The sequence below is a fragment of the Pelobates fuscus genome, chromosome 2 (assembly GCF_036172605.1).
Source record: "Pelobates fuscus isolate aPelFus1 chromosome 2, aPelFus1.pri, whole genome shotgun sequence".
NCBI classification, from domain to species: domain Eukaryota; kingdom Metazoa; phylum Chordata; class Amphibia; order Anura; family Pelobatidae; genus Pelobates; species Pelobates fuscus.
In genome coordinates this window covers 11,339,171-11,352,730 of record NC_086318.1, presented here as the reverse complement: position 1 = coordinate 11,352,730, position 13,560 = coordinate 11,339,171, and the positions used below count along the sequence as shown (strand labels likewise).

Here is a 13,560-nt window from a genome sequence, read left to right as displayed (position 1 = left end):
TTTTTAACTAAGGCCCCCGAACAGGTCTGAATTTGATCCAGATTTCAACTGGACCAAATGCTGCCAGATATCTGAAATCCATTCTGAGTAAAACACATGCCACATGTTAAAAGGAACAGATAGAAGGAGACCAACACCGCTACCCTTATGGTCACCAGGTCTGGGAGTATGTGAGAGTTGGAGGCAGCCAATGCCATAAGCCAAAGAAGCAGGGAAAGCAGTCAGCCGGGGAGAGCCAAGTTTCAATGAAAGAAATCAAAAAGTTGGAAATAAAGGAATCATGAATGAAAGCGGATTTGGTACAGACAGAGCGAGCATTCCAGGGGGTGCAGTGAAAAGGGATAGGGCACATGGCACATCACAGAAGGTGTTTCTGTAAATCATTTCTAGAGAACTTGCCACGAAAGTTTGTGGTGATATTGTGTCTGCATTTTAAATGTGTTGACACATATATTATCTTTAATCTGTCTGAGACACTTGCAGCATTGGGTAAAGAGATGTTATCAGCATTGATGCATTGCTATAAATACTGTCACTGACAGAGAGAAATTAGAGAATACGTTGTTTGATACAATCCATACACTCACTATGGCATTTCAGGTAAGTTATAAAACCAAACAAAATGCTATAACATATTGCATTATATCTGTCTATACATGTTACTTATTTCAAATAAAACAGATTTTAACTCACTAGGGAGTTAGTGTGATTACGCGCTTCAATAGAAAATTAAAGGGACAGCTCAATGAAGTGGTCTGGGTGGCAGGTCCCTCAGGTTTTAACCCTTCAGATGTAAACATAACAGTTTCAGAGAAACTTGGGGTTAAGCCAGCCTCTAGTGGCTGTCTTCCGGACAGCCACTAGAGGCGCATCTGTGACGCTGGAGGCATATTATGCCTCCATCGCGCAGAGCATTGATAGGAAAGCATTGAGAAATGCTTTCCTATGGACACTTTGAATGCACGCGCGGCACTTACCGCACATGCGCATTCGGCTCCTGTGACGTCAGACGGGGGAGCTGACGTCGTAGTGGGAGGAGAGGTCACCAGCGCCGAGGGAGCCGAGTGCTGAATTAAGGTCAGCTGCTGAAGGGGTTTTAACCCCTACAGAGCCACGGGAGGGGTGACCCTGAGGGTGGGGGCACCCTCAGGGCACTATAGTGTCAGGAAAACCGATTTGTGATCCTTTAAGAATTTGTGTTTTTACAAGCAGCTCAAAACCACTTGAGGTGGGATCTCTCTTTTCCCTCACCTATATAAATTATAAAAAAACAGGTGTATATAAGTGCTGAACTTATATAACAATAGTGGGGCGCTCACAATAAAATCATATGTAAGGGATAATCATAGCCCTACCTGAACGTAGGTTGTGACAATATTGTTTAGAGATTGAAATATGTGGCTCAGTGTTTTTGCAGATGTACTCTTGAACTTGTCTTCAAAGAGGGTACACTCTTGAGGCAAAACAGACCAGCAGTATTAGTGTAGTATATCTAAACACCATATACTGACACGATGATATTAAGAAATCTCTCACCTTTACTAGAGTCTTACAAATCCCTGGCTTTTGGGTGGAGAAGCCTAGTGTCAGCTTGTGGGGTGACAATGCCCCAGACAATAATCTGGAACCTGGATACAAGACTAGGACTATCAGAAGTACTTATATATATATTTATTGCATAATTAGTTAAAAACAACAATTGCATAAAATAATATATGAATAGACAAAGATTAAAAAATAGCACTTATCAGAGTTCTGGTGTAATAGCCTAGCCAAAACGCGCGAGGCTCTCAAAGCTTCATCATTTGTCAGTAACAGGATCAAGGTCTAAATGTCCATATTTAAATGACCATGCCTCATCAATTGACATGATCATGTGATTTTTTTTAACCAATAACGCTCTTTTTAGGGCATTCTGCAGTCGCTTAATGCTTTAAATGGCCAATTTATTTAACTAATTAATAGGAATTGGTCTGAATGGTTTATCCCCTATACATGGTATTATTAACATATTATTATGGAGGTATTAGTGCCATACAGACATACTCCTATTCCTGATTAAAAATATCTAGGTGGTGAGTGAAAACCATGTGTCCAGCCTGGAACCCCACCAGCTTGAAATGTCACCAGCCGCCACTGAACAGGTACTGGGTATTCAATAAGGGCAAAACGCTATGAGGGTATTTTGGGAAATAGTCAGTGAGCGCGTCAGCACTTTATTTATTAATTCACATGGAAAAAATATCAGTTTACATCATTAGACAATAACCCTGTGGGTGTCCACCTTGTGCCGTGTACTTCTGATTATTAAAGAAATTATGTAATTAATGTGCAATGCATTCCACTGATGCACATTGACCAAAACTGGAATGAAATTGGAAACTCAGAAGGGATCATGTAGAAAAATTATGGCATTTACCACTTTTACTTTCTGGTTTCCATCTGTTTTGGCAAGGCAATTGCCTTTTATAGGCTGGCGAGATAGCTCAAGCAGTAGAATCTGGTCAACTGTTGCAGGTTCCAATCCCAGTAGGGTTGACTCAACTCGTAATCACTTTACGCACTTATCATAAGGCTTTAATATTGTACCGAATGGCTTTGCCCCATTCGGTACGGGGAACTACACAGCAGGGTATAAAATTAGAAGAGTCATCTACTAAACAGCACCCTAATTTGGAATTCTTAAATTGGCAGTCCTACTAAAGGGCACCAAAACAGCATTTAAAGTGTAATAAATCAATTAGCAGCACAGAATGTGGTCCTGTATGTTTTTGAAGAAGAAAAATGTAAGGGAGGTTGTTCCCCCAAAGGATGATGATGATAAGCCAGAGCCAAAGCTGTCCACCTCGGCAGCATCTTCAGCTGCAGGCAGCAGCACCGCAGGTCAGCCTACTCAGCAGCAATTACTTAGAAAATAAATGTCTGACCCACCACCTAGTAAGAGAATGCCTGTATTATAGTCTAAATTTCAAATGCGGTGGAATCGTAAAGTGTCAGTTCATGTTGAATAGTAGAAGAAGATGACGGATCCTGCTAAATTTATTAGTAGACTGTTTACTGAGCAGCTCCGTCAAACGTACAATCAGCCGTGAGCCAGTACGGTCTGCAAAATCCAGCAGCCCTGTATTGCAAACTAGCACTACTACTAACTATAGAACTATGCATATTCAGGGTAGAAAGTAGGCAGCACCGGTGGCACCACTATTACCTGCAAACTTAACTTTTTCACCCTCCAACAAAAAAATGTTTAGGGAAATTCTAACAAGCTTAGAATTAGGTTTCGATCCAGAGGAATAACAGCAGGAGCCTATTGTGATGACTCCATCTTCTGATGAACTAAAAGAGAAGGGTGGAACCTAACCATCAGCCGACTCTTGAAGAATTTGGTGTTGTACATGTAAGGGACAGGACTGATCGGTCAGCTTTTTGCTGTTATGGGAGCTTCTTTTTCCCTAGTAGAGATTAAGCCATTCAAACAAGTGATATAGGCTCTCAATTAACACCAGTCTTCCAAAAAACATTTATCAGGAAGGTAAAGACAGAGTTGCTTGATTTCACCGCTCCTCTACAATCTGCTCCAAGATCCACTTGCTATTGCTATCTGTTTCTATCTCAATATTTCTGGATACTCCCTGTTCTAGAATTATTTGCAGGTTACATTATGTTTGCTTTAACTGATCCCATCACCTCTCTCCTTGCAATACAGTAAACACTCGCACATTTTATAAGGGTCTCCAATCATAAAATTAATTGGTGTAAGTCTCAGGCACTGCCAGTGGGTCTTCCAGGGGAAAAGGTGATGTCCTTGTATCACCAATATCAGCATGAGTGGAGAGATACCTTTCTTACATACCTAGAGATTCAGATCCCCAAACATTTTCAGTCCATTCGAAGTTTAATTAAACAAAACAGTGGGCTTAGATCCTGAGATGGAAACATCTTGACCTCTCATGATTATCTAGGATTGCAACAATTAAAATGTCCATTTACCCCAAATTATTATATTTATTGCACACTAGCCCTCCTAGTGTCCAGCCAGAGGGCTCTTAACCGATATGTAGATTCCCTTAAGCCCAGATGTATCCTAAGAGGTTCTATGTGTTTGGCACTGTGCATGGGTGGATTGGGACTACCTTGCATATGCACTTATCATAAGGTTTTGATATTGGCACAATGTGCAATCATGGTTGCCCAAGGTGGACTGGTTCTCTGGGTAGATGTGGAGGATTCATTGATTACTAGTTATTTATTTAAAACTCAACCAGGCTTCGTCCACCCAATACCTTGTTTCTGCCCTCCACTTAAAACTTCCTTAGTGTTTGGAACATATTTATTTTAACTCCCTGCCAATACACCCATTACCTATTTGGAAAATCACATTCTGACCCTTTCTTTGCACGCATGGCAATGCAAGAGTATCTAGGTCCTGAGGACCTCTATAAAAATCTATTTATCCAACCTTTGGTTCTTTTAACAATATAGACACAGACATAATGATGCCAGACACAAAGGTGGAGCCTAGTGCCTGTACGCTTAGCACATATTCAACCAAGCCAATCGGCCTTGATTTGGTGGAGCTGTCCAAAAATTCAGTCCTTGTGGAATTCAGTTTTCCTTTACAGCATGTGGCGCACTCGGCTGCAGAAACAGATAAATGTTATAATAAAAAGTGAGGAATGTGGAAGGAATTTTGTGTAGAGCCAGATAACATCCAATCTGTGATAAATGCTGAAGGGGTCAGGGGGAGAGTGGAGGAGTGAGAACTTGAGCACAGTAGAACAGGTTGGAGGTTGCAAGGGGCGAGGGCAAAGCTGATTTGTGCCTTTTGTCTTTGTCGCTTCTTTTCTTCACTTTCCCATTATTTCTTCCGCTTCCTTTCTGCTGTTTCTTATCACTCCTGCATGCATAAATACCTCTGTATGGATATTCTGGTCACTCTTGGTACCATTTTGTTTTCTGGACCAATTATTTCGGGTGCAATGCTCTTTATTATAAGACTAATACTTTTAAACACTTTCCTCTAAGAGTGTCTTTGTTTGTTACATTGCTAACAATTCATGGACACATCATATCCTTTGACACATATTTCTTTTATTTTCTGATATCTCAATATCCCAGTATAATAAAAAGAATGAAACTGACACTCCGGCACAGCAAAGATAAAACATACTGTATCACTGCTGGTCTCCCTCCCGCAGTAGATGCAGTCAGTTTCTGGAAAAAAAAAAATTTTGACCTCTGTTGGTTAATTGTCACTTTAACCCCTTAAGGACACATGACATGTGTGACATGTCATGCTTCCCTTTTATTCCAGAAGTTTGGTCCTTAAGGGGTTAAAAAAAAAGAACAACAACGCCTTCTCCATTCAATCCCCCTTTTACCTGGTGCTAGGAGTGACACTGAGAATCTAGAACCGAGATGAGTACACCCGGGGAAAACAGAAGTCAGAAGAAGCAGGTAAACATTGACCAAGATCATATTTACCCGCTGTGTTTAGCCTGCAGAGTGAGGAAACTGTCTTCTGCCTGTTTTAATTATAATTGGCGAGTAAATGAGCTTGTTTGAAAATGACTATGCTGTTGGTATAGTTTTTAAATAAATAAGGATTTTAAAGTAAATGTGGGAAAAAACACAGCAACCAAATATCCGTGACTGATGGCAAGTAGCTGTAAATGTAAATTTTTAAATAAAATGCTCAATATCCTCAGGTGTCTACGTTCAATGTATATACACATTTTGGAGTTATATCGTAAAGGTGCGATAATAAACTGCCCCAATAGAAAGTGATTTCGGCAGGAAATCTGTCCCTAATTTAGTCATACATCTTCCTAGGAGAACGTAACATCATAACTATACAGAAATAGCAGAGATATCTCCACCCAGCACAGCCTCTAATGGGGCGAATATGAAGGCAGTTTAACATGAGTCAAGAAAAAATGCTAAAGGCTCAGGTTCGCACTCAATGGGTTCAAATAAATATGGAATATACAAAAAAAAACCTGGCTGAAAGAAATCTGGTCATTTCCTGGTGTAAATTATTTAATGGGATGCTCCAACACATGTATTTTATGAGTTTTGGGCAATTTCATTTTTGTGTGCTCAATTGTGTGCAGTGTAGTGTTGTAGCATTTTGCATCTTAACTCTGTGTTCTCTGACCCACCTCCTCCATTCTAAAACACGTCCTTCGTACGCACAGCACCGGGCTAAGTGATGTCAAACTTCCACTTGCAGTGTGTCATAAATAAGACCGCTTTTAATGCCTTCAAATAATGCAGCAAGAGTTTCGGGGGATTGTGATTTAATCACTTCCATGTTAACGGAGCGTTAATTACAGGAAATATAAAGCCTGGGCAATAACTTCAAATGTGGGTATCTTTATGTTATGTTCCCATTTGGAGATCCCGTTATACCCTCCATGAATTATCCCTTCCATTAGTAATCAGGAGAGTAAACTATTTTTTGTGATTCCAGGTGTGGAAGTTGCCCGTTCTCTGTCTCCTGTTCTGTTACTGGAGCTCGACATCAACAGTGACCGGATTTACGAATGAACAATTAAAAAGGGTCACGGATTATGTCAGCCAGACATACAGGTAAGGATCTGTTTCCGTTTTACTGTTTGTCGCTGTGTGTCGATGTGCAGGAAGCAAACTCTGGATGTAGTGATGGAATATTATTTTATTTTATGGGAAACATAGACCTTCAAATAATCCACCGATAGGCTGCTTACAATGTCTAGGCTTGTTCTGGATAAAACTACTTTATTACCAGTTTGTTTGTTATTTAAAAAATTCACACACACACTGCACTCATACACACACACTGCATTCATACACACTGCACTCATACACACACTGCACTCATACACACACACTGCACTCATACACACACTGCACACATACACACACTGCACTCATACACACACTGCATTCATACACACACTGCACACATACACACACTGCACTCATACACACACTGCACTCATACACACACTGCACTCATACACACACTGCACTCATACATACACTGCATTCACACACACACTGCACTCATACACACACACTGCACTCATACACACACACTGCACTCATACACACACTGCATTCATACACACACTGCACTCATACACACACACTGCACTCATACACACACTGCACACATACACACACTGCACTCATACACACACTGCATTCACACACACACTGCACTCATACACACACACTGCATTCATACACACACTGCACTCATACACACACTGCACTCATACACACACACTGCACTCATACACACACTGCACACATACACACACTGCACTCATACACACACTGCATTCATACACACACTGCACACATACACACACTGCACTCATACACACACTGCACTCATACACACACTGCACTCATACACACACTGCACTCATACATACACTGCATTCACACACACACTGCACTCATACACACACACTGCACTCATACACACACACTGCACTCATACACACACACTGCATTCATACACACACTGCACTCATACACACACACTGCACTCATACACACACACTGCACTCATACACACACACTGCACTCATACACACACTGCACACATACACACACTGCACACATACACACACTGCACACATACACACACTGCACTCATACACACACACTGCACACATACACACACTGCACTCATACACACACACTGCACTCATACACACACACTGCACTCATACACACACACTGCACTCATACACACACTGCACTCATACACACACTGCACTCATACACACACTGCACTAATACACACACACTGCACTAATACACACACACTGCACTCATACACACACTGCACACATACACACACTGCACACATACACACACTGCACTCATACACACACACACTGCATTCATACACACACACACTGCATTCATACACACACACTGCACTCATACACACACACTGCATTCATTATATACACACACTGCACTCATATACACACACACACTGCATCCATACACACACACACTGCACTCATACACACACACTGCATTCATTATATACACACACTGTAAATAAATATTAAATTAATATAATTTTTTTAGGATCTAATTTTATTTAGAAATTTACCAGTAGCTGCTGCATTTCCCACCCTAGTCTTATACTTGAATCAATACGTTTTCCCAGTTTTTTTGGGTAAAATTAGGGGCCTCGGCTTATATTCGGGTCGGCTTATACTCTAGTATATACGGTAATAAATAATTAAAATGTTGCAATTTAAATGTATTAATGTATTAGTGATATTGAAGGATAAAATGTTTTAGAGATCATAGGATATCCTTTCCCTGTTGAAATATTTTATGTTGGATTACTGATAACGATGTTCTGTGAGTACAGTAACTTCGACTGTCTATGCATTAGCATTGCACACTTCTGTGCAAAGTACCTTATATTTTCTTAATCCCTCTTGTCTCTCTATTAATACAGTATTACTGAAGAGTACGCCTATGTGATTAAGTTTAATAAAACTGAATGTGACCAACTGACTGATCAAAATATAGCGGGTGCTCTGGAGAAAGACACAGTGGATGTAATAACAAAGTCACTCAGCAGTGAAAGTCATATATACGAAGGAACACGGATGGTAATATCTTTACATAAAGACCTGGGTAACTATGTAAAGGAGCACGCCGCATATCGACTTCTATATCCAACTGCTGGGTCAAAAAAATCGCCATTGGAAAATCTAATGAAAAAATCACCCGGTGCTGGATGTGCAATATTCTTCAGTTCAAAATCACCGTGTCAAGCGTATTGTACCAAACCCAAACGGCAATATAAAATTGTACAGAAACTACGCCAGTTTAATAGCATCAAAAAGAACATTAACAAAGCATTTATTTTCAAGGAGCTATACAATGAGCCAAACTTTCACGTTTGCTGTCCTGAGAAACGCTTGAAAGCAATTGATAAGAAAATGCCCCTGTATCGCTGTGACGATGACTGCTTTCTATGCTTTCCGAATGGAGTCTTTAATCATAAATGTATGGCTTAATCCAGTACACATCAAATTTAACCTGGGGGATAATGCCTATAGTCTCATAGCAGTAAAACCATTACAAGGCGCTGCAGTGGTTATAGAAACATAGAATGTGACGGCAGATAAGAACCATTCGGCCCATCTAGTCTGCCCAGTTTTCTAAATACTTTCATTAGTCCCTGGCCTTATCTTATAGTTAGGATAGCCTTATGCCTATCCCACGCGTGCTTAAACTCCTTTACTGTGTTAACCTCTACCACTTCAGCTGGAAGGCTATTCCATGCATCCACTACCCTCTCAGTAAAGTAATACTCCCTGATATTATTTTTAAACCTTTGCCCCTCTAATTTAAGACTATGTACTCTTGTTGTGGTAGTTTTTCTTCCCCCCTCCCCATGGTGCTTAGAGTGTAGCTTTAATGATCAAACATAATCAGCATTATTTACCATTATAATTCAACGTATAAATGTGTTTCATTATATATCGGTCTCCTACATAATAAATATAACATGACAGCCTGAGTATGTATTGTCTTTATTTATTTATTTCTGATAAATGTTGGAGAATGATCTAGTAATTTATAGTCTGGTATGTAACTTTCAGTTTATACCGGTGCCGACTATTATATTACTGGAATTCTATCAATATTGTATCTATTATATTACTGGAATTCTATCAATATTGTATCTATTATATTACTGGAATTCTATCAATATTGTATCTATTTTATTACTGAAATTCTATCAATATTGTATCTATTATATTACTGCTGGGGAGTGCTGTCAGCTTTAAGTCTGGGTAGTAAGTACGATCGAATGGTCATTTATTTACTCCCAGAGCTCCCAGATGTCCGTGTGGACATAGGGCATGTAATATGGATGTGCTATTATGTGTCAACCACCTGCAGGACATCATACAAACTCTTTGGACACAAACTAGTACATGTACATACGCTGATACATGCACACACATACATGCAGAAACAAAGTGACAAACAGTGACAGATACAGACAGGCGCCAGCTCTGAATTCCACTTGAACTATTGAAAGCATAAATACATATTATACCATGTATACACATATAAAATAAAATAAACATAGAAAATAAGGAAGGTGATTAACATTATCCAGTGTTGCAGCACACAGGTAATATCCAATTCATAATACGCAATTCAAGGCATTTAGCAACAGGACATATTTTCAAGATATAGTTACTATATTACAACCATGAGCCCATTGACTTTACTTTAATTAATCAGGCCAGTTATCATGCTATGTATGCTGGCGTATAGAGATTCTGTAATAAACCTGTTATAATATAAAGAAATGTCAGGAGATATCTCTACAACGCTCACTGACTACCTAACTAACTTTGCATAAAAGAGATTCAATGGCTGGATCTCAGCTCACGGACAGGGCCCTCTTTACCTTTTGTATTAGTCTGTGTATAGTGTACCGTCTCTAACCCCTAACTGTACAACGCTGCAAAATATTTTGGTGATTTATACAGATGCGGGTCTATAACCTAATTTTGGAAGGGACAATGGTAGTGGGTTGTAGTGGGGTGCTAGGTGCTGTAATTGAGATGTTGGGCAGTAGTAGGCGGCTAGGGGTTGTAGTGAGGGAACACAGGCTGTAGTGGGGGGATAAGAGCTGTATTAGGGGGGTTAGAGGCTGAAATAGGTGGATGGCTGCAATTGGGGAAAAGGGCTGCTTTGTTGGGGATATGGACTGCAATTGGGGAAGAGGGGCTGTAATGGGGAGGATATGAGACTGTAGTGCTTGGTATGAACTGTAGTAAGGGAATAGGCACTGTAGTGGGGGTATGGCGTGTAAAAGGGGGGTTAGGTACTGTAAAATGGGATGAGGGTTACAGTGGGGGGATTGAGGCTTAATGGGCTAAAATTGGGATGATATGGGACTGTAGTGGAAAATTGCATTTGGACGGTAGGGATGGTAGTGTGGGTAGGAGGTGCATTTAGGGGTAATTGGCTTTAGTAGAGGGGTTGGAGGCAGTAGTAGGGCTAAGGGCTGCAATGGGGATTAGGGGCTACTGCTTGGGGCTGTAGTAAGGTAAGTGGTATATTGCCTGTAGTAGGGCATAGGGGCTGTAGTACAGTGGTAGGGGCTGTAGTATGACATAGGGGTTGTAGTTGGAGTTAGGGGCTGTAGTAGGTTATAGGGGCTACAATTGGGGAAGGGGCTGTAGTAGGAAGGATAGGGCTGTGGTATAGGGTGTATAGGGGCTGCAGTTGGAGTGTATTAGGGCTGCAGTTGGGGTGCAATTAGGGGGAACGAACTATAATGGGGCAAAGGGGCTACGATTAGGGGGCTACTTAAAGTCTCAGTAGTAATGCCACTTGTGGCGAAACTAACCTCGCCACTTGGTCCTGGAGAAGCCTGTGTTACAAAACGCCTTTTGTCCCTATTTTCTCTTATGACAAATTGCCCTGCTACCCTGGGTTATGGAGAAGCCTGATTGCCAGCCTCATGACTATGGCCCCCTCTCATCATCCCATGCTAAACGTAAACCCCATGGCGATTTGACTGTGTTTGTGGGACCTGAGCGCTGTTTGGATATATTGAGCGCTCAGATCCAAGCCATCTGGGGATAGGTTGAATGTGGGGGTTCTGTTCAATATTATAGGAGTTATGTATTTTTGCTGTTGTTGTAAAAAGAGATATTTTCTGTACCTAGAGATAGTTGGCTTACTACACCCAGTTACAAGCCAATTATCTCGCACAGCCTAACTCTGGGGAACTGGTTTGGGCTGGAAAGCCATGCTTGCAGTTGGTCACAAAGGACTTCGACCTAACTTTTAAACCACTGGAGGGAATTGTCTGATTTATGTGAATGTGATGTATACTTTAAAGTTATGAATATTGTGTAAAACTGTGTATTTTCCTGCCTGTGATAATTACGCTAGCCCATTGTGTTCAGTAATTATATCACAGGCAGAGGGGAGGATTTTGCTGGAATGAATGGGAGTGTTTTACTGTATATTACGTGTTTGATTTGATGTTCTACAAAACCCTGTGGGTCGTACTTATGTGTTTATAAGAACAAAAAAAACACAGCTCTGTTCCTGTTTGACCCTCAACATAGAGCCTCGTCTCATGATTGGGGGATACGATTGCATCTACACTGGGGGATTGCTATACTCTGTATACTCCCCTAGCTATAATCACTAAGCTCTTTTAAGAGCTTGTCCCAGCTTCGCTCTCTGCAGGAAGAGAGGTTCGGTCTGCAGTGCTTATGTGTCTGGAGTAGCGCTTGGAGCACTCGGGAAGCACTAGGAACATCCATCAACGGAGGTACTCGGTGGGAGTACTAGGAGCTCCGTTACACCACTGTCTGGAGTCCGCTCGCTCCCTCAGTTCCAAATTGCAATCTAAGCCAGGTAGCTAAGGTGTAAATGCACTGCTCGCACTGTACGCTCCACACAACCTCCAGGCAAGGAAAGGTCTGAATGGACTGTGTGCTCTGCCCCTTCCATGTCTCCCTCCCCACTTTCTATTCATATTTCTCTCCTTCCATCCATGTCTCCCTCCCTTCCATCCATGTCTCCGTCCCCTTTTCATCCATGTCTCTCCCCCCCTTCCAGCCATGTCTCTCCCCTTTCCATTCTTACAAATAGGCTGTCAGGTGCCTCCCTTACTGAGCCAGCACCAATGGCGAAGGTAGCGCCAGTTCTGTCATGGCATGGGAGGGATCTCCTTGATGTTTGCCACACTGTTAAACTGAGCACCAAGAATCCACGTGACCCCCGGCACCACTACGCAGAGTGCGAGAGGGAGGCACTCATGTAGTGTGCAACAAAATGGGTCCAGATGCAGATTAAAGTGCTGCGCAGCACTATTTTCTGGGGAGGCAATATTGCCCCATTGCCCTATCCCCTGAATCCACCACTGGGTTTCTAAATGCCAGTAATAATAATAAAATAACAAATATCATAACAAACTCTGCCATTCATTAATAACACCCATTAAAAATAGTGATGTAAAAAATAAAATAAACCTTCAAAGGTTTACATAGTAAAAAAACAAATTAAAGGGACACTATAGTCACCTGAACAACTTTAGCTTAATGAAGCAGTTTTGGTGTATAGAACATGCCCCTGCAGTCTCACTGCTCAATTCTCTGCCATTTAGGAGTTAAATCCCTTTGTTTATGAACCCTAGTCACACCTCCCTGCATGTGACTTGCACAGCCTTCCATAAACACTTCCTGTAAAGAGAGCCCTATTTAGGCTGTCTTTATTGCAAGTTCTGTTTAATTAAGATTTTCTTATCCCCTGTTATGTTAATAGCTTGCTATACCCTGCAAGAGCCTCCTGTATGTGATTAAAGTTAAATTTAGAGACTGAGATACAATTATTTAAGGTAAATTACATCAGTTTGAAAGTGAAACCAGTTTTTTTTTCATGCAGGCTCTGTCAATCATAGCCAGGGGAGGTGTGGCTAGGGCTGCATAAACAGAAACAAAGTGATTTAACTCCTAAATGACAGTGAATTGAGCAGTGAAATTG

The 13,560-nt window shown here is 41.2% G+C and overlaps 1 protein-coding gene across 1 annotated transcript; it reads left to right on the top strand.

Moving 5' to 3' along the window:
- The first annotated feature begins 557 nt into the window (after positions 1-557).
- LOC134585371 (uncharacterized) lies at positions 558-9,380 on the top strand. Its single transcript, XM_063440774.1, has 3 exons — positions 558-600; positions 6,473-6,591; positions 8,480-9,380. The coding sequence occupies exons 1-3, from the start codon at positions 589-591 to the stop codon at positions 9,045-9,047; spliced, it is 699 nt and encodes a 232-aa protein (XP_063296844.1). The 5' UTR covers positions 558-588; the 3' UTR covers positions 9,048-9,380.
- The last annotated feature ends 4,180 nt before the right edge of the window (positions 9,381-13,560 follow it).